General features: G+C 41.1%; 7 protein-coding genes across 7 annotated transcripts; 4 read left to right on the top strand and 3 right to left on the bottom strand.

Moving 5' to 3' along the window:
• Positions 1-4,665: 4,665 nt before the first annotated feature.
• On the bottom strand, positions 4,666-5,470 carry ASPVEDRAFT_46252 (sterol desaturase family protein). The gene has a single exon (XM_040813508.1). It carries the CDS (start codon positions 5,454-5,456, stop codon positions 4,905-4,907), a length of 552 nt encoding a protein of 183 aa, XP_040672650.1. The 5' UTR covers positions 5,457-5,470; the 3' UTR covers positions 4,666-4,904.
• Positions 5,379-5,762, bottom strand: ASPVEDRAFT_46250 (uncharacterized protein). Its single transcript, XM_040813507.1, has one exon. The coding sequence runs from the start codon at positions 5,755-5,757 to the stop codon at positions 5,470-5,472; it is 288 nt and encodes a 95-aa protein (XP_040672649.1). The 5' UTR covers positions 5,758-5,762; the 3' UTR covers positions 5,379-5,469.
• Positions 5,763-7,296: 1,534 nt separating this feature from the next.
• On the top strand, positions 7,297-9,581 carry ASPVEDRAFT_46249 (NCA2 family protein). The gene is made up of 3 exons (XM_040813506.1): positions 7,297-7,619; positions 7,686-9,269; positions 9,335-9,581. Exons 1-3 carry the CDS (start codon positions 7,603-7,605, stop codon positions 9,462-9,464), a joined length of 1,731 nt encoding a protein of 576 aa, XP_040672648.1. The 5' UTR covers positions 7,297-7,602; the 3' UTR covers positions 9,465-9,581.
• Positions 9,582-10,908: 1,327 nt separating this feature from the next.
• On the top strand, positions 10,909-11,645 carry srgA (Rab family GTPase srgA; the record flags this gene model as incomplete). Its single annotated transcript, XM_040807698.1, has 3 exons — positions 10,909-10,938; positions 10,992-11,259; positions 11,323-11,645. 3 exons carry the CDS (start codon positions 10,909-10,911, stop codon positions 11,643-11,645), a joined length of 621 nt encoding a protein of 206 aa, XP_040672647.1.
• A 1,340-nt stretch (positions 11,646-12,985) lies between these two features.
• Positions 12,986-15,306, top strand: ASPVEDRAFT_33145 (putative AAA family ATPase; the record flags this gene model as incomplete). Its single annotated transcript, XM_040810694.1, has 2 exons — positions 12,986-14,512; positions 14,575-15,306. 2 exons carry the CDS (start codon positions 12,986-12,988, stop codon positions 15,304-15,306), a joined length of 2,259 nt encoding a protein of 752 aa, XP_040672646.1.
• An 892-nt stretch (positions 15,307-16,198) lies between these two features.
• On the top strand, positions 16,199-17,091 carry ASPVEDRAFT_342283 (uncharacterized protein). Its single transcript, XM_040810836.1, has 2 exons — positions 16,199-16,291; positions 16,344-17,091. The coding sequence occupies exons 1-2, from the start codon at positions 16,279-16,281 to the stop codon at positions 16,865-16,867; spliced, it is 537 nt and encodes a 178-aa protein (XP_040672645.1). The 5' UTR covers positions 16,199-16,278; the 3' UTR covers positions 16,868-17,091.
• atrA (protein kinase MEC1) lies at positions 16,837-25,909 on the bottom strand. The gene is made up of 26 exons (XM_040809335.1): positions 25,354-25,909; positions 24,647-25,290; positions 24,283-24,587; positions 23,790-24,188; positions 23,589-23,741; positions 23,433-23,529; positions 22,869-23,348; positions 22,570-22,812; positions 21,286-22,512; positions 20,697-21,231; positions 20,169-20,643; positions 19,813-20,119; positions 19,657-19,754; positions 19,516-19,608; positions 19,298-19,459; positions 19,143-19,239; positions 18,900-19,094; positions 18,558-18,843; positions 18,316-18,513; positions 18,141-18,265; positions 17,969-18,051; positions 17,796-17,918; positions 17,654-17,741; positions 17,515-17,599; positions 17,345-17,463; positions 16,837-17,286 (listed from the first exon to the last, which is right to left on the bottom strand). The coding sequence occupies exons 1-26, from the start codon at positions 25,901-25,903 to the stop codon at positions 17,095-17,097; spliced, it is 7,359 nt and encodes a 2,452-aa protein (XP_040672644.1). The 5' UTR covers positions 25,904-25,909; the 3' UTR covers positions 16,837-17,094.
• Positions 25,910-26,376: the final 467 nt, after the last annotated feature.

Below are 26,376 nucleotides of genomic sequence, written 5' to 3'. Positions count from 1 at the left end.
AAATAAATTTATTTAAAGAAATCTTATTCTTTAAATCTTTATAAATTAATCTTTTAAATATTAAATATTAAAATTTTATACTAATTAAATTTTTACTAATTTTAGATTATAAAATTATTAAAATAATACAAAAAATACTAGATAATATAATATCTAGATCTAATAAAATATTAAATTAAATCTAGTATACTCTTCTACTAATCTTAAAAGTATTTATTAGATTCTCTTTTATTTGGCTATTTAGATAATAAATACTCTTAATTTTATTATATTTATTAAAAGGTTAAAAGTTATTCTATTATTAGAATTTCCTGCTATTTTATAAAATCTTAAGTATTATCTTAGATTAACTAGCTAGTTTTTGCTATGTGCTAATATCTGCGGATGCTGTACAAGCATGTCTGAGGTATAATACAGTGGCCAAGCAGCCACCACATAATATATAGATATATAATATACTACTGGTTCTTAGCTAGGGGAACTAGTAACTAGTTCTATTAAATATAAATCTATCTTCTACTAACTATATATTATATCTCTATAATCCCTAGAGAGCCGCTATATTAGTATTACAGCCTCACGGTTTTATTATTAAATTAAATATTATATTATATAAAGTAAATCTCTATAATTATAAAAACTAAGCTTCCAAAAGCTAGTCTATTAAAAGGCTATACTTATTAGAAATATATAAAATATACTATTATTATTAAACTTACTACTACTAAATTATTTTTATTTTTAAATTTATAGAATAGGTTCTAAAATCTTTAATTTTTTATATATATTTTAATTCTAGAAAGTAATTCTATATTAATCCTAATACTTTTTATATTATATATATATATAAAGTTATAGTTTACTATACTAAAAATAACTATATTAATTACTCTTTTTTAAAATAAATAAGAGTACTATCTATTCTATTTTTAAGCTATTTATTTACTAGTATTAAGTATAGCTACTAGTTAATTAAATTTAAAGTCTCTTATTTTATATACATTATCTATAAAGTTTAATACTATATTAAAATATTTTATAATTATTTATACTAATTATTTATTAACTATTAGTATTTAAAATAATTTTTATTTTAATTTATTATTATTAAAAATTTTAATTATTAATTAATTTATATTAGCTAATACCTATAATAATTTAAACTTATTCTCTATTTTATAGTCTATAAATTTTTTTAAAAAGATTTATAATTAATATAGTTATTAAGACTTTAATATATATATATATATAATATAAGAGATCTTATTATTTATAAAGATTAAAAATTTCTAAACCATTATATTATATATTACTTTTATATAATATAAATATTAAATAAAAATATAAATTTTATAGTAATTTCTAGTTAATTAATACTATTTCTATATTTTTTAATATAATTACTATAGATTTTATTATTATTTTATCTTTAAATATTTATAATACTAATAAACCTTCTTATACTACTTATAAAAATAAAACTAGATTTAATATTTTATTTATTACTATTAATAAATTTATAAAGTATATTAGTTTATTTTTTACTTAAATTATTTTTAATGTTAAATAATAAAGTTATTTAATAATATAATACCTATAATTTTATAATTAAAGTATATTTTATTATATTATATTTTATTATATTATCTTTAATTATAATTAAATCTTTATTTTTATACTAATATAATCTAGTATTATATAATTATATATTATTTTTAAACTAATAACTAATATAAATAAATTATCTAAGTTATTAAAATAATATTTTATTATAGTTATATTTCTAGCTATTATATATAGCTAAGTTTTCTATCTAGTATAATCTCTATAATTAATAGTTTCTATAATATTATAACTAATAAAATATCTTATTATTTATTATTTAATAGTAATTTATATATCTTTTAGTATATACTTTATTAATTCTTCAAATAAGATTTTAGTTCTTATTTTAATATTAAAAAATATATAAATTTATTAGTATCTAAATAACAAGAATTTATAATAATTATTATATAATTATTTTATTTAATTCTAGAAATCAGGTCTATATATATTTATATAAAAATGTTATGCGCTGCCACCTGCGGACGCTATACAAGCATGCCTGAGGCGTACTGCAGCGGCCAAGCAGCCACCACATAATATATAGACATATATTACACCGCTGGTTCTCAGCTAGGAGAGCCAGTGATTAGTTTATTTAAATATAGATCTACCCTCTACTAACTATATATCACGTCTCTATAATCCCTAGAGAACCGCTATATTAGTATTACGGCCTCACAAAAAAATATAATTTATCTATTATTATTAATATTATTTTAAAATTAGAATCTTATTATACTAGACTCTTTACTATTATCTATTATATTAGATATCTTATTTATAAGCTATCTAGTTTATTTAATCTATAGAATATATATCTAGTTATTTTTATTATATAATTTAAATCTATATCTAATAGTCCTAATTCTTATAAATATAAAAAGATAAAAATTTTTATTATTTTAGATATTTACTTTCTTAAGAATCTTAATTATTATAAAATTAAATAAATACTTAATTATTATATTTATCTATATAGTTAAAAGTACACGCTCTTTATTAAATATTATATATAATTATTAGGCTATAACTCTAAATATAATTAATAAATTTAAAATAAGAATTTACTAGTGTTAAAAAAGCTATTATTAAGTTTAAACTATTCTATAATCCTAATTATAATATTTAATATTTTACCTATTTATTTATTAAGCTTAGCTCTAAGCCTTACAATATATATTTAACTATAATAAACTATAGTCAATAAGATTATTATATTCTTAAAATTCTTTATATTTATAATCTTACCTAATTATTTACCTTTATTATAATATATTTATTATTATCTTACTTTACTTTATTTAAATAATTATTATGGTGTAGCTAGATTTTTAAATTTTCAATAACTATATTATGAACTATTTTAAATTCTAAAATTTAAATAGCTTATTTAAATTATTTTAATATTTTAAATTAAATAACTATTCTAATAATTTTTTTTTAAAATTATTTATAAAAATTATTATTTAGATTTAATTTATACAGATATTTTCTAGAGTTTTTATTAATTATTTTATTTATAAATGTTATATTTATAGTTTTTAGAGATAAACTATTTTTAAAAATAATTTAATATAATCTTAAAATTATTTTATGATATTATAAAAATAATAGTATCTACTAGTTTTATTTATTTTTTTATTTAATTTAATTTATTATAAAATTATAAAATGTAATTATATTTAATAAATTAATTCTAGAAAGTTATATAAAGCTTTATTTAATTAATAAATTTATTTTGTTAATATTAAGTTCTAGATATAAGGTCCTTAGGCTTAGAGGTTGTTGTAAATAGTGTGAAAGGGTGTAATATACCTAATAAGAGGTATGTAAAGATTATAATTAGTATATTCTAAGAAATAAAAATTATTAATAAATTAATATAAAAGTTTTTAGTATTCTCTCTTTATAATTTATAAAGTAAAGAGTTTCTCTTATATATTAAGTAAACTAGAGGCTAACTCAGCCCTGTTTCTCATGAGCAGGTAGAGGGTTCTATAGAGTGTCTTATACTAGAGCTTTAGAATAAATATTTTCTTAATTTCAAATATATATTTTAATATGATATTTTAATATCTAAACTCTATTTTATTACTATTTGTTTATAATATCTTATGTTTATACTTTATTAATCAATACTGATTTAGTTTATAATAAATTTAGGCTTTAATAGACTATTTTGTAGTCAAGAATTAATTATTATATGAATATATAGTAAAATTGTATATAATGAATAAAATAAAGATTAAATCCTTATTTATATAATCATATCTTTTTATTAATGTTATATTTATATTAATAATAATAAAGAAAAATTTATTTATTAAAATTTAGAATTATTATTAATTAAATCTCTATTTTAATATTTAAAACTTATAAATATCTAGAATTTTTAGATATAATTAATTTAATTAATTAGTTAAAATTAATTAAATTTTATATATCTTTATTTTATATATTAATTTTTATTAATTTAAATTATAGAAACTAGTTACTAGATAAATTTAAAATTACTAATATTTTTAAATCTATAACTAAAACTTTTTTTATTTTAATTTATTTTTTATATATAATTACTACTAAAAAGTAAGAGATAAATAAGTTAAATAATAATAAAAACGTAAAAAAATATACTTAGAATATTTAATATAATTAAATATAGATATATACTAAATAATTATATAATTATATTATATAACTAACAGGCTGTGACAATGGGTCCTAATAGGTGAGATAGATTCTTACAGTATAAGAGTAAGACTTAGTATAGCTAAACTTTTATATAAGACTGTAATATTAATATAATAGCTCTCTAAAGATTATAGAGATATAATATATTAATATAATAGCTCTCTAAAGATTATAGAGATATAATATATTAATATAATAGCTCTCTAAAGATTATAGAGATATAATATATAGTTAATAGAAAATAGATTTATATTTAATAAAACTAATTACTAGTTCCTCTAGCCAAGAACTAGTAGTATAATATATATCTATATATTATATAGTGGCCGCTTGGCCACCATGATATGTCTCAGGCACGCTTGTATAGCATCCACAGATGACGGCGTATAACATTTTAACATAAAATTATATATTTATTACATATTACTCAATATCATAAAAAAAGATGCCTGAACCAAAATGACTACAGTGGTTCTGTATGGGCATATGCTAGCTTCAAGATCCCTAGGTGGTCAGCATGGATCGCCGTCCGGACCATACCCAATCCCGCCCAACATCATCAACCAGAGAATCGAAATATATCGCAAATTGAAGCTTGGACATTATTATTGTACCTTCTTCGAGATGTTCCCTGCCTTGTGCTCCCTTCTACGCTTGATAGCCTCGGGGCTATATTCCGTGTCCAAGACGTAGTCCCACCACCTGAAGCTACTCGAGTAGTTTCCGACAAACTTTTCGTGATGGAGATCATGATGATCTGCGCCAGCCCAAAAAGGTAGGAAATGGTGCAGACTCCATGGAAATTCATATCCGCTGTGTGCATCGATTGCCTGAAATAGTCGAAGTACAATCCAAACATACATTGTGAAGATGTGCAGATCCCCAGTGGCTGCGCACCAGAGGATTGGACACCCGACTGTACCGAATCCAAGGATCATGACCTCGATAGGTGATGCATACTCCGCGGCCATACCGAACGGAGCAGAGTACTGATGATGGATCTTGTGAATAGCCTTATAGAGCGGACCCCAGTGCAGAGCACGGTGAGAGAAATAATGCCACGTGTCTTCCATGACGAAAAAAATCGCGATCTGGTATGCCATGGTCCAGATCGAAGGGAATGGAACAGACGTAGAAAGGCCAAAGAATTGGGCCATTGGATGGAACAGCCTAAACGAAATTCTGGTGTATTAGAACAAACCCGATTGTGAGTGGAATCGCTGGGGTGACTGACCAAATTTGCGGCAATTCCACGGTGAAGTGGCTCAAAAGGACAAATCTGGCACAGTCCCACTGTTCCCGTAAAGAAGGAATCTTGCTCTGACCGGATGAGTACAAACAATTACATGAGGATACTGGACAATGACTTACGCTTTGAATCTTGTAGTTCTTGAAGAACCCAAGCGTATCGATCAGGATCCAAGGTAGAGACCGCCCAAAATAGACCACTTCGTGCATGACGAAGGACATGATACCGGTCGCCAGGACATCATTTTGCATCCAAGCGTACCAGGCTGCCCAGAGGCGCTCGGCAACATTCAGCTGAGAACCATACCCGGCAATGTCATTATAGTAATCCCAGTAGCTTTCCGGCGTGGTCGTCGAAAAAGTCGAATTCCTATTTTTGATTAGCACCGCGGGACCTGAGAACTGACATGAACGGAAAATTCTCTGCTTTCGAGGCTACTTACATGGAATTCATGGTGGACTGGTAATCCCGTATTCCCCAGTAAGGATGACACAACCTCTGGAAGTTGTCAAATATGTTGTTCAAAATTGATATGTGTTAGGTGAAGACAGGTCAAAGAAGATAGGAAGGGTGTTTAAGGGGTATGTTTTTTTTTGTGTTCAGGGCGGGCAACTTAACAGGAATAATTTCTCCTGGAACCGCGTGATTTTTGCGACCTGGGTTCCGAGTGGCGCGACCAGGCACGGTTGGTTTGAACAATTCCCCCCTTGGAGCCTCTGGCACCACCGGCGAGCCGATCAAGGCCGACGATTGTTCCCCACCCGGATGCACCGAGTTCCATTCCCCCCATATTTTTGTTCGGTTCGAAATTAGAACTGTACGGTGTATCTGCCGCACAGGCACGGGGCAGCTCCTTCCATCCTATTCGAGTACTGTAGCAAGTCATGTGTCTGGCACAAGCCATTCTCTGGATTACAATTACAATGAACTTAGACACAGGAGGTGTATGCTGCTGATTTCGCCCTCCGTTTCCTTTTGGACTGAGGCCTTGGTTGTGGTTTTTCGCTCGCGGCTTTGTGGACTCGCTTCTCACCTCTGTTCAGAAGTGATCAACTTACTCCGTACACACACCCGCTATCCACCGTTCCAGCACAGCGTTTTCGCAGGAGTCTCCAAACCAGGAGGTGGTTAGACCCTGGAAAGTGGAAAGGCTTGGGTTGACCGGTTAAGGGCATTCGTCAAGAACACATTGGTGACCAGATCACTCGAGACTCCCGTTAGTCTGTTTAACCAACTGGGAGCCGGGTATTATTATTCAAGAAATCTTAGCCAGTGCCGTCCACGTGATTCTGGGGCCTGGATATTGGATAACACATAATAAATTATTGATTATTGTAATTTTCGAATACCTTTGTGCAGCTTACAGGGTATCTAGATGTCTATGGACGGTGTGGACTCCTACAAGGTTAATCGGGATTTAACTGGTCAAAGCTTACCCATGTTGGATCACATTACCCAGACCAGTGGAATGTTGTCTGTATTCCTGTCTTGATTTTTAATGGTGTGAACAGTTTCAGCTTTGTCACCAGTTGACTACAAGTGGCATACTTACCTAGTTAATGCGAACCACCTACTTAACTAGTCAATAACTGTAGATTTGGGTTTATGTGACTCACTGACTTGAAGTGAAGTATTTTATGAGGGGAGATGTTGCCTAGTCTAGTTAACTAACTAGCGAAGTCGGGACTGTTATTAACTTCGCACTCTTTAGTAGGCGGTGCCTACAGGAAATAAACAGAAGACAAAGTAGATTACCTCTTGGACTCCGAGGATTTTATAAAGCCTTGACGGAACCACTCTGTCGTTTGTACCTGGGTACGTTTGACTGTACATCCACCCTCGCAAAGTGCCGGCCAAGGTTCTAACCTCATCATGATGGCCCCACCCAACATTCCATCCACATCCCGAGTATTGGACCGTGATGTCATGGTAACAACTGCAGGCATGATACGATATATAACTGCATGCCACATGGGATTCTAGTATATTTTGATGGAACAATACTACAATATCTAGCAGACCTGCATCACATACAGCTCCTCTGGACGCAGACAATGTCAGCTTTTCAAAGGCAAGTCGAGAAAGGCCAACATACGAAAAATGCAAAGGTGAAGCTGATACATATAGTGCTTTGCAGTAAATTCTCTAGTCTTGAGGCGCAGCTAGGAGAAATTTACCAGCGAATCGATGACAATCTCGACATTCGTGATCCCAATGGGCGGATTGACTATCCTATTGAGCGCCTCGCTGCCCTCAAAAGCATCATTTCCCAGCTCTCCGTCGACTCGAAAAGCAACGGTCACCTTCAGAGCGATAGCCTCGTGAATGTGATTTCCAAGTCTTGCGACCGTCTTCGTGCATCCCTTGACGTAACCTCAGAATCGGATGTCTTGAGCTATCAGCTGTCGAACCTCTCGTGGTTAGTGAGCGCGAAAGCGTCCATACAGACAATTGCTGTGGTATCAAAGGTTTTTTCTGATAACTTTCACCTGCTCAACGAAGAAATACGATACTGGGACGACGTTTTAGAGTCTGAGTGGGGCCTAAGTCTTTTCACCATCCAGACATTCCCTCTTAAAATATGGCGAAGGAACATGGAACCTGGACACAACGACAGCAGCAGTGCAGCCTCCAAGCACCTCGCGGAATATATTGCTGCTAGGACAAGACCTAGCTCTAGTTTATGGGTTCAATTCTACAATTCGGCCCAACGATGCACTTCTTTACGACCTTGCACCTTCCAAGTTGGGTTATTTTGGTCTTTAAATGAATCGAAGTTAGAGATACAACGGAGAAAGCGGAAATTAAAAGTAATGAGAGACTTTAACGCAAGCTCGGTTGGACTTCTGATCGGAGAGTGTCTATCATTCGGAGAGGGTATTTACAAAGCTGGTAGTATCGATGGATTTCAGGACGGCTCTACGGGCAGTTCTATCAATGGGGACTTGTCCCAAGCAGTGCAGGCCAGTGTCGGTATTCTGAAATCTCTTCTGCAGACAGCTGGGGACGAGAATGGGATTTGCGAGCATGCGAATAAACTTGTTGGGATTGGTGACGACCCATCTCGATGGGAAAAATACAACTCTGGAATCGACCTCGACGCACAAGGCACCCTTCGTGAACTAATCTACATTCTTACAGATCTTCTTCCTAGGCATAAGCAAATCTCAACAGGGTGTATCGTTGAACTTGGACGCCCATCAGCCGCAGTTCGGTATTGGCTGCCAATTTCCCTGGCACTGGTTTCAACAACTACGTCGTTGAAAATCGCGAGGGACGTCGGCCCTGTTTTGGTTGAATCGATTTCGAACTTTGGGGCCACCACCCTCGATTTCTGGAAGAATTGGGTTGTCAGCCCGACATGGAAGCTTATTCGGACCATACGACACGATGAAAAGAGCGATATCGCTCTGATGAGCAAGAGCAGTCTGGAAGCGGATCGAGCAAGTCTTGAAAGAATGGTAGTTGACTTTGTGCTCGATCGTGGTGAGCACAGCGACCCTGCTGAGCCAACAGATTTTATTGCGGATAAAGTCAGAGAAGGCGACTTGACGCCAGTGCTGAGAGCCTACGAGAAAGACCTGCGGACTCCTTTTGTGGGTACTGTTCGGGGGGATCTAGTTCGCGCTCTCTTGATTCAGATCCAGAAAACTAAAGTAGACGTCGAGGTAGCTATGAGTGGCATCGACGCTTTACTCAAAAGCCAGGAGCTTGTTTTCGGGTATGCACCCCGACTCGCCTTTTCCCATTCTCAAGTATCAAAAAATCAAGGCTGACGTACTGTAGCTTTGTTGGTCTGACCCCCGGACTCCTTATATCGTATGCTTCAATGCGTTGGCTTTTTGGGTTTCTTGGTAGTAGGAGAGGCTTCAGGTTGGGCAAAAAACAGGACAACTTACGATATGCTTTGCGGTAACAGACAGTCTGCCTGTTGTGAGAATTAGCTGACATACATCCAAGGAAACTCCATCGAATACTTTCAACGTCTAGTCCCACGGCAGGCGGGCGTCTCACGTATAGAGATCACGGTTTACTGCTATGCAATGTTGAATCACTCCTTAATAAAGCCCAGGTTATACTTAAAGGAGAGGATCTTCGTGCATTTAAGGAGGACACCAGTGACCTGGTTAACGAGAATCGACACCACAGGCAGCTCCAAATAGTTGAAAGGATGGCTTGGACCTACTCAAGGTGGACTTAGGAACGACCAAGGTGCTTCTACTTTCTCACGTTCTAATATTTGGGATGCTACGCTTACCCTACCCCCCATCCCCCCCGAAAATGTGCTGATAGAATAGTCCTTATAAAGTAGAAATGTTATCCTCATATTCACAGCATTATGGTATACATGTATTCTGCAGTGCTTTCGTTTAGCTGATGAGTTCTTGTAGCATGTCTAGTTAAGCGTGTAAATTGAAGATGGGTTCTGGAGGTAGAGTATGCTTAAGATAAGGTGAAAATAAGCTGGCTAATGAATATTACTCTTCCTACCTGCTTAGTACCGAGGCACCTTAATCTTGGGACGCATTTCGATGAAACTAGCTAGCACTGAGGAGTTTGAATAGGGCATATTGTTTCATCAAGCCAAAGACAATCGAGTCTGTGGGCAGTGCCTTGGGCCTCACTGCAAAGAAACGAAGATTAATAATTGTTATTGTTGGCTAAGGTAGTACTTTCCTGCGACTCGACGCAATTTGTCGGTGGTACCTCCTCAGGACGAGGACTTCCAATACGTAATATGGCGATTGGGGGAAGGAAACAATTTACTCCGTATTATCTAATACGTAATAACCCGAGAGGTGAGCAATTCGTTGGTGACGGAAACTATACCGAATCTAGAGTACGAGGCACCGTGGTGGTATTACGGAGAACCACTGCCATCCCTAGCAACACACCTCACCAACAATACATTTTCCACAGGCACACATATACCGGCAGCCCCTTCCATCAAAAACAGAGACATTGGGCGTGTCTTCATAAAATATACTTAGGACCTGCTTGCGATTTGTGCTTGAAAGTTTGGAGTCTTAGCACACTTGACACTTGTTGTCTTATCCCTCAAGCTGGCACATTTCCCTCCCCTGGCGCCTCCAACTATCTCACATATCTCGGCAAAGTCCATCCCCGCCGTTCGAAGCAACGATTCTTCAGTTCCGCGGGAGTTACGAGTGGACTTATTACAACGTGACTACCTGCAAAAAAACACAAAGGCTGAAGCATCGATAGGGACTCGAGATAAGCGGGAAAGGAGGGGAAGTCTCTCAATTTAAGTACGCACATTCGTCAGCATCAGCAAGGCATCGACCAGACCTAGAATTTTGTGCGTCCTATACGGATCCCCCGACGAGATCTTTCCCACGATGGCCGGCACTAGAAACTATGACTTCCTGGTAAGTGCAGTTGAATCGCTATGAAGACCTATGCTCAGACCACCTTGTCGCAGATCAAATTACTGCTGATCGGGGACTCTGGTGTTGGAAAATCGTGTTGCCTTCTGCGCTTCAGCGAGGATTCATTCACGCCGTCGTTTATCACTACTATTGGCATTGACTTCAAAATTCGCACCATTGAACTAGATGGAAAACGGGTAAAACTCCAAATATGGGATACGGCCGGACAGGAGCGCTTCAGAACAATCACAACGGCTTACTACAGAGGTGCAATGGGAATCCTCCTTGTTTATGATGTCACCGATGAACGTTCATTCCAGAGTAAGCGTTAGCCCGGACCGTGTTTCCTTGCATACTGGTCGCTAATTCTAGTCAATTCCATAGACATCCGGACATGGTTCTCAAATGTCGAGCAACATGCCAGTGAGGGTGTGCATAAGATTCTTATTGGAAACAAATGCGACTGGGAAGAGAAACGGGCTGTGACAACGGAGCAGGGCCAGCAGCTTGCGGATGAATTGGGGATACCTTTCCTTGAGGTCTCAGCCAAGAACAACATCAACATCGAGAATGCCTTTTACAACCTTGCATCCGACATCAAAAAGGGAATGGACACTTCAAAATCCGAACAAACTGGCCCTCAAGGTGTTAGCATAGACAACCAAAGCTCGGCTTTGAGCAGCAACAGTGGTGGAAAATGTTGTTGAATGGCTTGCCGTTTGGTTGCCCCCTCTCCATTTCCTGGTATTTCTGGAGGGGCTTCCACGCCAACTCAGATGGTCCTGCCAGCCTCAAACTTCGCTGTGGCGTGTGCACTCACACCTTGTTGTCTGGACCTATTATGTGTGTATATCTATAATTGTCCGAGGATTACCATTTTTGTTCCATTACTCTGAATTTCTGTGGCGGCGTTAATTGATTGATCTATCATGACTTACATACGAGACGGACAGTTTCATGTGATGGTGTCTCCTACCATAACTAATAATAAATATGGCGCAGGTATGTCCTGTATGTGTCCCCAATTTCCCCGTGTACATTGTATATTCAAGGTTGAGTTTGGGTGGCATGAAAGGAACCTGTGAAAGCTCCTAATGAGGGTATGTGCAGAGAGAACATGGGTTAATTCTGTGGGAAGTAGTGAACTAGTTGTATCAGTTAAGTAGCTGACTGCGGAATATCGAGTACTTTCAGCCCCGGAAAAAGGAGTGTCTTTAGGATAATTTTGAAGAGGAATCGATAGTTTAAAGACCTTTGGTAACTAACCACCCCATCCGGTAAACTACGAGATCGCGCCCTTGTCGGGTAACTTAACTAATGGTTGTTGTTGAAATATACTATATGGATAAAGTATGAAGGATATGATGGCCCCTCTGCTCCTTTTATGGTAGTGTTCTGTTTAATTTTGACAGCAGCCTCGCAACCTTTATATACATAAATGAATATTTAGCTCTCGTGGAATCGGATAGCCACTGCCCACGGCTACCTCTAGAGCCACCGAACCAACCGCCTGGCAAAGTTGATGGAGGCCTGGGGATGCCCGGGAATCTGAGAAACCTCCCAGGGGTTTTGGATAACTAGACTAGAATAGGACTAGTCAAACTGGGCCGGCCGCCTTATCCATGAACGATAAAAAATTTCCCCGCCGTACAACTCATGCCTTCTTTCCCTCTAAACGAGGATTAGCAAATTTTGGTGAAGCAAAGGATTGAAAGTAAAAGAAAAGGTCAGATGAAATTTTATTCCTAACGGACCTGTCTCTGATCGACGAATATCTAGCTCGCCTTTAGCCTATGAAGAAGCATTACGTTTTGCGCATGGCCCCTCTTTCCCTCCGATAAGCTAGCTGTATGTACTTGGATATTATGCATTCCGAAGAACCTCTAGAGCAGAGAAGTCTTCACGAGGAATATCGCAAGTTTACGCGCAAAAACCTTCTAAAGACATGACTACAGATTACTAAACAAGAGGTGTTCCCAGTTCTATATACCCAGTAAAGTGCGCAAAATTTTTTATTCACCTTGAACACCGTATGCGCATCTGCAATATGCCAGAGAACCGCGATTTCACCATACGACCGCTACCGAAGCAAGTAAGGAACGACCATCGCGATGCATTTCGAGTATATTTGTCCACTACATCTTTGGCGAGTCTCAAACTGAAGGCCGGCGACGTCTGTCGCCTACTACTTCCCGGCGGGTCATCCAAACAGGCCATAGCATGGAATTCTGCCGAAAGCATCGGAAAATCGGTTGTACAGACCTCGAGAACTCTTCAGGACTGTTATAGGGTCAAACTCGGTGATCAGGTCTCAATAGTAAGGGTGGACGAGCCTCTGGTAGACGTGGACTCCGTTTCGTTGATCGACTGCTCGGACGCTGATAGGACAGAGAAATATGGTCCGATTTATCCCTCTGATAGGAATCATTGGGCATGGGCTTTGGAGCTTCCTCTCTCAAAGTGCGAAGCCCTGGCGGTTGGATTGATGTTTGATTTGGATCTCAGAGGTCAGAGAAGAAGCTTTCAGATCTCGAATATCCGGTCAGTGACGCAGGGCCATGATAGTACTATATTTAGGTTCACAGAGGCTTCCAAGGTTTTGATCGATGAATTGGAGGAAGGCATCGATGAGAGTTTAACTACTCACCTCCAAGTTCTCCCGATTGGCCTTGGAGGGATGGGTCAACAGATTCAATCCATTAATGAGAACCTTGCTGATTTCTATCTGGGCTCTGACAAGCTGGTTATGCCATCATTCTATGAATATAGCAGGGGTATTCTTTTATATGGTCCGAAGGGAACAGGCAAAACAACGTTGTTGGCCCAGATACGACAAGCGGGATGGCGAAGAACATTTGACCTTGGCCCAGTTTTTAATAGAAACGTCGGTGATGGGGAGAATAGGGTGCGCAACATATTTCAAGAGGCGGTTCGCTACCAGCCTAGCGTTGTGATGATAGATCAGCTTGAATTCGTTGCACCCAAAAAGATATCGGTCGACTCGTCCTCCTTAGCACTGGTATTGTGTGAGTGCATAGACTTTGCAAAATCGGCTCGCGTTCTAGTAGTCGGTGCTACTCGCCACCCCAATGATGTCGACGATGCATTACGAACGCCTCATCGACTAGCAAGTGAAATTGAGCTACAAATCCCTACAGCGCACGATCGACGTGAAATAGTGACTGCAATATGTGGCGGCCCGTCTCCTGCCCTGAATGACAGGCTCATTGAGCTCATCGCGGAGAAAACGCACGGGTATGTTGGAGCTGATCTATATGCCCTGTTGCAGCTTGTCTGTCGCAAAGCCCGGAAAAGGCAGATCCATGATCTTGCGGATAACCGTTTGAATACCGAGGAGACAATATCAGATGAGCTTCGAGGGCTACGAATTTGTGGGGACCCGGTCGTCGAGCTCACAATCGAGGAGGGTGATATTATGGCAGCGCTCCAGGAGACACGGCCGACTGCGATGAGGGAAGTGTTCCTGGAGACACCAAAAGTAAGGTGGTCGGATATCGGGGGTCAACATGATATCAAAAGACGACTTCAAAAGGCTGTTGAGCGACCGTTAAAGGTGGGCATTTTAATTTTAATTTTTGCTTTCTATGCTGCGGCTAAAGTTGCTGACTGGTCTAGTTCCCCGAGCGAATGAAAAGGCTGAATGTAAAGAGCAAAAAGGGAATTCTTCTTTATGGACCTCCAGGATGCTCCAAAACCTTGACCGTCAAAGCCCTGGCTACCGAAGCAGGATTGAATTTCATGGCCGTTAAAGGTGCAGAAATTTTGAGCATGTATGTCGGTGAATCAGAAAGAGCATTGCGCGAGGTTTTCAGGAAGGCACGCTCTGCTAGGCCCAGCATTATCTTTTTTGATGAAATTGATGCCATCGCCTCGAGGCGTGGAAATGCGTCTCAAGGTGGTGTAAATGTGCTCACGACTCTACTTAACGAAATGGACGGTATTGAGGAGCTTAGGAGTGTTCTTGTTGTTGCGGCAACAAATAAGCCAGAAGTGCTCGATCCAGCATTGATGCGTCCAGGACGCCTGGATAATATACTATATATTGGCCCCCCCGACCTTGAAGCGCGGAAAGAGATCATAAGTATCTGGTGCAGCAAGTCTGTGATTCACCCTGAAGTAGGGTTAGGGGACCTAGCCTTGAGAACTGAGGGATATACTGGTGCAGAGATTGTGAGCATTTGCGAAACTGCCGGTGATGCTGTGCTAGATGAGGAGGACGAGAGCGGCCAGGAGCAAAACATCCGCTGGATACATTTCGAGTACGCCCTGGAACAAGTCAAAAGACAAATTACTGAAGATGTCATCTTGGAGTATGAGCAATGGGGAGACTCGCTGGATGTTAAGTGAATATTAATAAGATATAATTCCTGGTAACTAGCAGGTATGATACCATGTTATTATGGCTGTTCGCTTTGTACAGTAATTGCAACCTCCAAGAACCACATATCCCGCCAAGACGACATCACAAAGAACATCAGCCCAGAGTTGTATCTGTCGATTTATGGCGGACCGACATTGAAGTCAGCTATGGACGCAAGCTTGCAGTCGATGCAGTCGAAGGGTTAATATGCGCCTAACCTATTGTGGTTAGGACAATCTCATTTGTGGGGAGAGTTCACATCTTCTGAGAAGATTCCAACTTCCGTACATACATTAAGAACCATACCTCTGTCTCTTTTAAAATGGGGCTCGGCATCCTTTAATACGCCAAAAAAATAAACGACCACCATTATCCTCTGAGTGTTAGCTATTGTCACGGAAATATTCTATTTCCCGGGGACTCTTTCACCGGTTGACATACGCCTTCGCAGGACTGCACATCACACATCGCAAAACTCAACTCTTTTGCATCCCAGGACAAGTTCCTTTTGTACACCATGCATAGAGAATCGTCCCATAACCACCAACCTAGGCGCTCTGTTTCTCCACGATCCGAGTCGAGGTCCAGAGGGCCATCTCGAAGCCCTATGTCAGATAGTGTCGGCGCTCGCAACGGACACCAGTTTGCGAGCCGCTCAAGGTCGCGGACACGGGTGGGTCGGAGCCGGAACCGAAGTCGAAGCTCGAGTCACCGTCCGTCTTCTCGATCGTATAGAGGCCGGAGCTACAGTCGGAGTCCGAGCTCTCCTAAGTACACACAAGGAAGCTCAAAGGTTTGAACCCACGTCACTCCAACGTTTTGACACTCAGACAATTGAATCTGATGCCAAGAAAAACAATGAATAGATTGTCGTGGAAAAACTGACGAAGAATGTGACGGAACCACATATATTGGAGATATTCGGGAGTTTCGGGGAGATTCAGAGCGTCGATCTTCCCATGAACCATACCTGTATGCCCATGCACCTATTTTTACTGAGCTCCGCTAACATGCCAATTGGTAGTTATGGCAAACAGGGGTACGGCGTATATTCTCTACCACGATCCCGCAGACGCAGAAGCCGCCATTGCACATATGCATGAAGCCCAGCTGGACGGGGCGGTATTGAATGTGTCTATCGTACTACCAAAAAGAGCATTCTCCCGTTCACCCCCCCGGGTTTTAAGTACGAGGGGGAAACACGGACGTCAGAGACATCCTCCAGGGCGACATGCGGACAACCGTTCTCCTCGCCATTCGCCATACCAGCAACGAGCTTCCCCTCCGCGGGCGTATGGTCGAGCTCGGCCCATGGAAGGGCACGACTTATATCGACCCCGATCACTTTCCCTTTCTCGGTCTCGATCTCCTCAAGGCCCTCGTTCGTTTTCTTCACGTTCCCCATCGGGATCCCCTCATAGGAAAAGGGTAGGTGCACAGAAAGACAGCCCACGACGAGGCAGACGCCGCAGCCCAAGCTACAGTAGCTACGATTACAGCAGTCGTAGTAGAAGCCGGGCCCACAGTAGAGATAGGGGGCGCAATTAAAATGGTCCGTTAAGGAGGTAAACTATGGCAGCATTACGTAAGGATTTACGTTCGCATCATGGTAGGAAAGCTACCTCCAATATCATTATTGATTGGACGAATGGGTTTACCTTACTAACCCTTGCTTGTCGGACTCGGGGTAGATCCCCATTTGATAATCTATTCCGGTCGGTGATGAATAGTGTTCAGTCATTGGGCCCACGGATTACGGAGCTGCGTTACCTATGCTAGAAGAAAGAGCACCAGCCAATGTACATTGCGGCGAGATTTTGAGTATCAGTTGCCTGGATGATGAGCTCGTCGACGTGACCGTCCACCGATAACGGAACTGATTCCCCTGGAAGAAGGCCACGCAGTTTGTTACGAACGTTTTCTAGGACGCCAGCAGGGGTATCCGGGACGTTTGCATGAGTTCGGCGCTTAGTTGATGATTTTAGTGTCAGCCCGCTATTTCTGCTTGAGGACCGGGACATGTACCTTTTTTCCAATAAAATCAGTTGTTGGGTCGTGCAAGAACGTTTCAAGTATGGTCATGAGTGCATCTTCATTCTGCCGCAGAAGATCGAGACTTAGTTCACAAGTTTTCCGGAATGGACCTATTAGATTGTTAACCAACCACAAACATCTTTGTGATGGCACAAACAGACCATTATATCCATAAGCCCCAAATGCGTCAATCATATTCTGGGTCAACCGAAACGGAACCAACTCTGGCTTATCAAACGTCAAGCCCTGTATGCATGAGGTTAGTTGAATGCCCCGCGGGTAAAGCTTGATACAACTCACCTTGTCGAAAAGACAGTTGAAATCGACATGGAGAACACCGCCGGTGCCTTCCTCGAAGAGTATGTTTTCGCCATGTCGGTCTCCCAGCCTACGGTATTAGGTCATTTAGCAGAGCACGGTCGACTATATGTGATTGACGAACCCTAAGACATAACCAACCATCGACATAACAGCACAGGACCGAGTATATCGAAGTCTTGCGGCAAACCAGGCACCCGTCTCGGGAAACATCTCCACGAACCATTCATGCAAAACAGGCGGGAATCTGCATCGCACTCAGTGGCTGACAAATACCAGGAGATTGCTAGTACTCACGCTGCTAGAATCTTGTCTGTGAATAATGAGACTTTGGATGGGTCCGAGCATGCTTCAGTAAGATAATGGCGTATCTCCTCGTACTAATGAACCGGCCGTCAGTTTGTCTTCGGAACGGATGATTGAAAGGGCGTATTTTTTGGAAAAACAAAATCCTGGCGATAAGCCATACATTTGGCGTAATTCCCCTCTCCCTAAGTGACTTTGTGACTAGATCCCTCAAGGTTCTTAGGTTGTCCACCCACTCAATAAGCCCGCATTCTTCATTTAACGGCGTAACGGCGTATGTTTTGATATCTTCTATAGGTGAGTGAAAGTGAGGGGAAATATGTGCGCGGCACACTTACACATGCGCCTTTTGCTGGATTCCACGTCCTTCTTTAGGAATCTGTTGATCATATTATTGAACTCCATCAAGCGTTGGTCCTTACGAAGGTCATCTTTTGGTTTACACAGGATATTGTATACCCTCCCGTCAGACCCTCGGATGCCAATTTTACGAGGCTTTTGGAGAGAGCTAAGAATTTGAGCATCGTCAAGGACCCCTTCGATAGTTAGATCAGGCGTATTGATATGCGTAATTCCATACCTTCGATAGTGGTAGAATCTCGAGGAAAGGCCCTGAAGCCCTTTAGATACTCTGAATCATGACTACCCGGTAAGCTTGGGGTAAGCATTGCCTGGAAGGGAACGACGAGTCGACATGGCGTTACTTTATGGTTGAAGTTGACATGTCGCGCAAGGTTTATCCGAGAAATTTTATTCTCGATCTTGGCTACACACAACCGTAACAGCTCATCTGAGAATTTTTGGCCTTGGCTAATCATTCCGCGGATGTCAATGCTTGCCTCGGTCTTCAATTTCTTGTTGACGTCCTGTTATTACTTTAGCCTGGGCTGCATTCGGACAAATATTTGTGACTGCAACTCACGGTTATTTTTTGGAGGCAAGTAAAACCTCTTGACGCTCGGTCCTTGGAGGATGACTTGACAACGGCCAGAACAGTCCATAGTCCTTGCTGGGGGAAAGCATTCACTGCCTTTGCCACGATTCTAGTCAACAGAGTACAGACTGTAGGGGCTGGGTGGCAGATTCGTGCGACGACTTGGGGTAGGATTGTAAAAAGCTGGAAGCAGTCAGCTGCGAACCTGACATACTTCAGACCCAGACTAACCAAGGCAGCTGGCATCCTATTGACATATTTTTTCAACTGCGAGTGCATGTCATCCAGGCTCTTTTTTCGTTGATTTAGCGTGTGCGCTTGGAAGTCCCTTTGAGACAATTAACAGAGAGGCTCAAGGAGGGAGGCAACTTTGAATGAACACCCACGCATTATCACCCCTTTTCGGATCAAATGGCTGTTCGACAGCAGAAGCATGTTCCAGCCAAAGAGTCAGGACTTTGGGTAGTGACTGGAAAACGTACTTATTCCCGTGTGCCAATGACCGAAGGTAGTTGTCAACGACCAGTTTTGACGCTTCACCGCTCAAACTATGACAATTAGCGTCAGCTCCCCCCTGTTTTATACCTTGTTACAAGCAACTTACTATATTTGTGCCTCCTTCCCTGGCAGCTTCAATTTCTCCGAGTCCAAGATCTTGTTGTAGTGCTTTCCAAGATAATAATGGGCCTTTTCCCATCTGAAGTCCATAAGACAAAATGAATACTAGCAAAAAGGCTTTACTTACCTTGAATGTAGCTTGATGGCCTCGCGATACCTTTGCACTATAATATCCGACTGGGTTTGTCCTGCTCTATCGGTCCATTTCGCTAATAATAGGTGTGCCTAAATAAAATTAGACAAACAATTGAAGAGTAGTGGATGCTTCCGGTTTGCGACATACCCTAGCAGCGAGTAGATTTTGGTGATTCTCATGACTGGAGATAGCGGATTGTGGATTTGGATTGTCAGGATTAGATGCGGTCGAAGCAAATTCATTCGCAGCTATTGCGCCCTCTAAAATCTGTATGGCCTTCCGGTGATGACCGTCTTTCCAGAGTAGTCTCGCGTGTTCGATAGTGGCAGAGCGGTCTTTTAAATGAGCAGCATTAAGCATGGACTGATATGCTTGATTGCCAAAATTGCCTCTCCTCAACAATCGAGCACTCGTCAGCCACGCAGCGGCTATGTCAGAGTCAACGAAAGTACCACTGTTGCTGTATTAGCGCGACGTATTTAACTTTCACCTGGATAGCTCACCTCAACTCCATGGCAGCTCTCCTTAGCCCGAGAAGATATTGTTTGTCAGATAAATACCCCCCTAGAACGTCTAACCGACGATCTAAAGAATTCCGTAGATCCGTGCGTGAATCCGGATTTTGGTGCGCATCTCTCGCCAATATAACAGACTCAACCTCTGTCAGTGCGTGCAATCTGAGCATACTATCGTGACATGATTGTAAGGATGTAACGGAGTTTGTTGTAAGAGCCTTAGCGACACTCAATCGTAACCCATCGATAAGTTTGCCAAACTGCTGTCTCTCGCCCTGACGGAAAGCATCTAAAGCCAGACCAATACCTATGTTAAAATCTGCTGTCTTTCGCGCACAAAGCTCGAGATAGCTGTGCATCTTATCCCATTTCCCGGTTACCCAAGATGCCTCGACTGCGAAAGGAAGAAACTTGGCCATACAACTAGTCGGCTTGAGAACCTCAAAACGGGTGAGAATTGCGTCTGCAGAAGCACGTAAGTAAAGGTCCAATGGAAATACGAACTCATGAAACCACCTTGTTGTCCCGATTCCTTTAAGCATGTAAACAGATCCCACTGGGCATCCAAGTTACCTGGTTCTTTTTCGAGTTGCAATTCATACCAGCTTTGTGCTGTGGCCCATCTCCCTGCCTTTCGATGTTCGAGGACTTGCTGGTCAATGTCAAGAACGTGTAGGTGAGTTGAGATTCCCTCGATACCATCGGGCTCGTCAATCTGGCTGTAAATCTCCTGAAGATGTCGGTAAAGTGGTTCTAAGCTCGCGGGTTGTTGTTTTTGAGGCTGGCTCGTATATTGACGAATATACTGTTCCCAATGAAATAGAGCCCTAGAAAAAGACTTGCACTCCACAGCTCGCTTAGATATCACTTCTGGTGGCATGGAGCTCAGAAGAGATTCCACCGCTTTGATTTGAGAAGAGTACGAGCCCACCAATAAATCCCGGTCGTTCTCCTTGGAGGCTCTGTGGTGTCCGCGGTTCCTTAAGGTACCTAGCTGTTTTTTTTTCCCCTGGACCCATCTCGAAAGATAATCCAATACTTCAAAAACACTCTATAAGACGTGAATATCATTCGGATTGCCAGAACGCCAGATCGTGGTACTTACCTGGCTGCATAGTAAGATGGCTTCGTGTAACTCATTCCTATTTTCAGGAAGGGAATAAGTTAGGATATTCATAAGCTCACCGTGTAAATCATCCTTTTCTTTCTGAGTTCCTCCAACCACACGGTTCAAGACAGCAAATGGAAGTAGGAATGATGCTATTGCAATGTCTTGCCCTTTGATTATACGACTGCAAACGCCAAATACCGATCTCGCATTATCACCATTTCCGCTTTGTAGTAAATTTTGAACAAAGCTTCGCAACCAGTCTGCATGGCTCAGTCCTGGTGAAAATAGAGGATAGGTGCAGCCGGAGCCCGTGGCTCCGATGGTGACAGTATATTTTGACGTCAAGAAGGGCGTCAAAATGTTACGGACGGCCTCAGGAAGCTCCAACCATCGTTGATACTTTTCGTCAGCCACATCGCGCGAACGCTGGGCGACGGCGGAGTTTAAATTGCAAAATCGCAGTAGATTTTGCATAGCATAAGCTAGAAATCCTTGAGCCCTCGTATTGGACGCCGATAAGAAAGCATCAACTAGCACATGTTGGAAAAAGAAAAGCACGAAGTCAAACGTCTCTTCCATTTTACCAAAATTTGACAGAACGAGGATCTCTTTTTTCTCTTTGATCGAATCCACTCGATTTGGATCTAAGCAGCCGATATGGCCAAGGCAGCGAGCGGATAGAAGGGTAATGGATTCCGATGTAGTGTTGAACTTTACACAGCAGTCAAGTAAAGACCTAACCAAGTGCATCACAGCAGGATCTGGCTGCTCACTGATGACAGATCTATGAAGGAACTCCTCATGCCTTGAGAGGTATGAAACAAGTTCTGTTAAGGCTTGTTCAACGACTGTGGCATTTTCACTCAAACAACGCCGAGAAAATGCAATGAAATGGCATCGAACATCCATAGTATCTTTCATCTTGTTGATTTTAGTATCGAATTTGGAGAGCATGGGTATTGAAGCCAATGAAGGCATGGTGCCAAAAACATCCTGTAAAAGTTCGTTGTGAAACCCCAGGACATGCTCGACGAGCTGGTAAGCAAATCTCCTAGTGTCTTCGGTGAAGGTGGCCCAATGTTTTATCACGATAGAAAGAGTTTGGTCAAGGAGGGGCTCAACTTCCTCTTCATGCAAAGATCTTACTAGAACACCCCATACTCTAAAGGAGTTGTTGCAGAGGTCCTTGAATTCCAATGCAGATCGCAGACAAGCACATATCTGTGGTACTCAGTTTAGTCGACCAAATGAGTTGGAATAGCGAAATGGTGTACAAACCTGAGGTAAAGCACTGCTGACATAGCCAGGGGCTACTTTAATCATAGCCCCGATGGCCATGATATTTCTTTTCTTCTCAACAATAGACTGTCTGATTTGAAAATCATTGATGGCATGTGCAAACTGTGTGATTATTCCAAGGACATGCTCCTCAATGAAGTGACCTATCAAGTTTGGTTGTCTTGAAGTGTGTGAAGACTTGCGTGGCACGAGAGAGGCCAGAACATGTAGAGCTTGGTAAAACTATCCTTTGTTAAAACTGTTCATCACCTCGGGTTCTAATTCTTAGGGTGACGTACTCTTCCTCCCTTGTCTTCTCCTGTATCACCAAGGCCTTTCAATAGATCGCAAGCAATTAAGATCGGCTCTATTCTCACCAGCTCTGCCAAGACGCGGCCGTCGAAAGCGGAATCCACGGCCGACAATGTGGACATGATCATTTTTTGAGGATCCGGAGAGGGTTGGCATAATAAAAACGCTAGTATTGCTGCAAGATTATCTTTCTCAGAGCATATATCAAAGGGGGTTTTGCCATCCTTATAGGTTCCTCCAATCCGAATAATAATCTCCCTTTTTCGTAAGAGTACCAGATGCGGCAAAACATAGACTTCTGTTAGTCTTAGAAAATCGTCAACTGTCATGCCGAGTAGGTCACACAATTGCTCCGCCATATACGGACGACACTGCAAATTTTTAACGACTATCACAGAAAGTGTCCTCCAAAAGGGCCGGAACAAGGCGGCGGGTGTGACAGCAAGTTGCTGCCCAAGTTTCGATAACTAATTTCGGTTAGATGTTTTTCTTGAAACGCTTGGGTCCTGGAAACCATTACAGACCAAAGCAAGTCCAGAGAGCTAACATACCTCAGTGTACGCTACCCCACAGATAAATGGATTTGGATGTCCAAGATACTCTATGAGGCGAAGAAGAACAATATTCATCTCTTCATCATTGGAAAACCTAGTGCTCGAGCATATTAGCCTCAATATTAGCCACAGTACAAGAACCTCGAATTATACCTTGCCAATCTGCACAAGCTCATGATGCAAGTCTCATGCAATGCTGTTTCTTTCTTCTCAGATAAGCTCTTTAGCCAATCCAGAAAGATAACGAAGTTACCGCGCCGGGTTTCATGGCCTAGGTCATCGCGTACAAAACAATCGACGGTATGGCTACGGAGTCATTAGCGCCAAATGTGTTTCTAGCTACGAGAAACGTACCCAGCAATAACCCGAAGCTCTCGCACAGAGCTTCGAAGAGAGCCCAGGAGAAAATCACCAAAAATGGAACCTGACAGCTGTAGGTGGATGGGGTTCGATGTGTGCATCAATGTTCGCTTCAAAGTAGCCATCGCAGTTACTCTGATAATCGAAGAACGGGATATTTCAGGAACTATAAATGCTAACATCTGGCATAAAACATCAATTTCGTTGATCTGAACATCAGATTGGATGGGACTCTGGAGCTCATCATCACAGATATGACACAGCTCTTTGCCCAAAGAATCTGGGTCGCCTTGAATAGCCACCGTTAGGCTCTCGTTGATTGCGCAGGGCAGACGGCCTAAGTCATTCAGGAATTCATACTTTTCCTGCTCAGAAAGAGCAGGGAAAGATTTGCTACGGATGTCAGTCTGGAAAAAAAAAAAAAAAAAAAAAAAAAAAAAAAAAAAAAAAAATTAGAAAAAAATTGCAGGTCTTGCGCTCAACTTACAAAACCGCAAGCTTAAGGCTCTCTAGGTCTGCAGCGCCATCATAACGGATGGACTCCAGTAACCTTAAGGTGAGTTGCTGAGCTACAGAAACTCCGCATTGCGTCTCCGACTGTAGGAGACGACGACGCCGGGATACTACTCTAGCTTCGCCATCATTTGGCATCTGGCTTGACTGCCCATGCCCTTGGTTAGAAGCGAAAGAATATGTCATTGCATCGACACCATCGTTGGGGGCTGCAAACGCCGCCGGTCCTGGGTTTAACCGTGCCTGCGCCGCGTTGGTAAGAGTATTGTGAACTGCGGTCTTATTCTTGGTTAGTTTCATTTGTTAATATATTGAACTGCTTGCTATGGGTTCTCTACCTGGAGGTGAATTTCGAGGGTTTTGAAAGTAGTTTTTTTCATCGCATCGCTCAGTGGTGGCGCAATTCTTCTAACATATTTGAGCTGTTTTTCCGTACAATCGGAAAAATCGACGAAATCGTCAATAAAGTAGGCTAATTGTGATTGAAGAGAAGTGGAATGCTTCAAACAGTCTGAGGACAATATGTCGCCCAGAATTTGGAGGGAATCGTAAACTGGTTCAATTTCAAAAGAGTTTTCACATAAGCAGCATGTTCGTATAGATTCCAAGAAGCGTGAGCATATTTCGACCTTGGAGTCGATCTTATCTAGGTTGGTACCCTGTAGCCAAATGGATACAACACTCCATATGCGTCGATAACCACTTAGAATCCAAGCTAGATTATACCGCATGCTCGAAGCCTTGCTGGGAAAAGCGATGTGGCCATCCGACCGAACCAAGAACGAATCAAGAAGGCCGAGAGTTACTAGAACAGCTCCTTGGAATGACCCAATATAGACTCTTTTTTCGAATAGGTTGCGAGGTAGGCCGAGCTTGCCTAGTACTACGAAGATGGGTCCTTCGGGTACCGGGAAGGACGACTTGAACTGAGAGATGTCCCACCGTCCCTGGCATTGGAGTTGTTCTAAGGAAAATATGACCTCTTGAGGTTGTTGAGGTTGATTAGTTAGTCAGATGTTCCCGTCCATTTTGGGTCTCTACAAACCATTTGCGCAGGCCCGTAGGAAAGTAGGAATAGCATGGTAAGGAGACCATAGCTTTGTGTGTTTATATTGGGCACGAACTATAGTCGAGAAAATCCTGGTGACTTTCTCATCAACGGTCCAATTGTTTTGAGTACAAGACAAGTGAAGAAGTTGAACAACCAGCCAAGCGTATAACGGGGCGTAAGCCCTTACCCCTAGAATTTCTGGATCGGGAACTTCTGTCAGTGTTTGCGGGACTTTCTCGACGGCTATTTGGATGATGTCTAGACAGTCCGAAAGTTGACCGCTAAGGTCGCCGTGGCCTGGTTCTTTATTCTTGGTACACGGCTCCAGACCTGCCTTGAGAACAACGCAAATGAGCCTGCTAACATCGGTAACGCTGTCATCAAGACTTAATTGGCTGTATTTCCCCTCCACTAACTCTTGCCGGAGTTGCGCAAAGGATTCTCTTGTTAAGCGATGGACTGGGTTTCCCTGGGATGACAGATGTGGTGCCAGCTCCGCTGCGAGGGTAGACGAAACGGGTTCTGCAGATGTCCAATCGGCCATGCTTATTGTAGGATAAAGACGAGCATTCAATTCATCTACAGTAATCTGTAGAATTCAATTCATGACATGCTTGCTGCGTCAAGTGACAAGTCGTGCAAGAACTGTGTATTGGAAGAAAGACTTGGTGGACGCGTCGGTTCTGCAGAGAGGAAACCAACCTTGGACTCGGGGGAGTGATGCGTAACTGTGATAAGCTTACTTATCAATCCGGCGTTGTAACTAACGTACCAATGTTGTAATATATTGAGTATAATACCGATTAAAAGTAATATAATGAAAGTAAAATATAATACGTAACTAAGTACGTACCCTGTCGGCAAGTAGTATGGCGTCGTGCAACACATCGTTACTTATTCAGTCATAGCACCCACCACCAAGGCTAGGTCAATTTAAGTTCTCGAGTATAACTGAGATTTAATATTTAGTATAGGTGTTGTTGTGGAAGGGGGCGAAGGGGCCGTGGGTTTTTACTT

The sequence above is a fragment of the Aspergillus versicolor genome (assembly GCF_001890125.1).
Source record: "Aspergillus versicolor CBS 583.65 unplaced genomic scaffold ASPVEscaffold_11, whole genome shotgun sequence".
NCBI lineage: Eukaryota > Fungi > Ascomycota > Eurotiomycetes > Eurotiales > Aspergillaceae > Aspergillus > Aspergillus versicolor.
The sequence above is the reverse complement of the archived record's forward strand: the minus strand, read 5'-3'. Positions and strand labels throughout refer to the sequence as shown.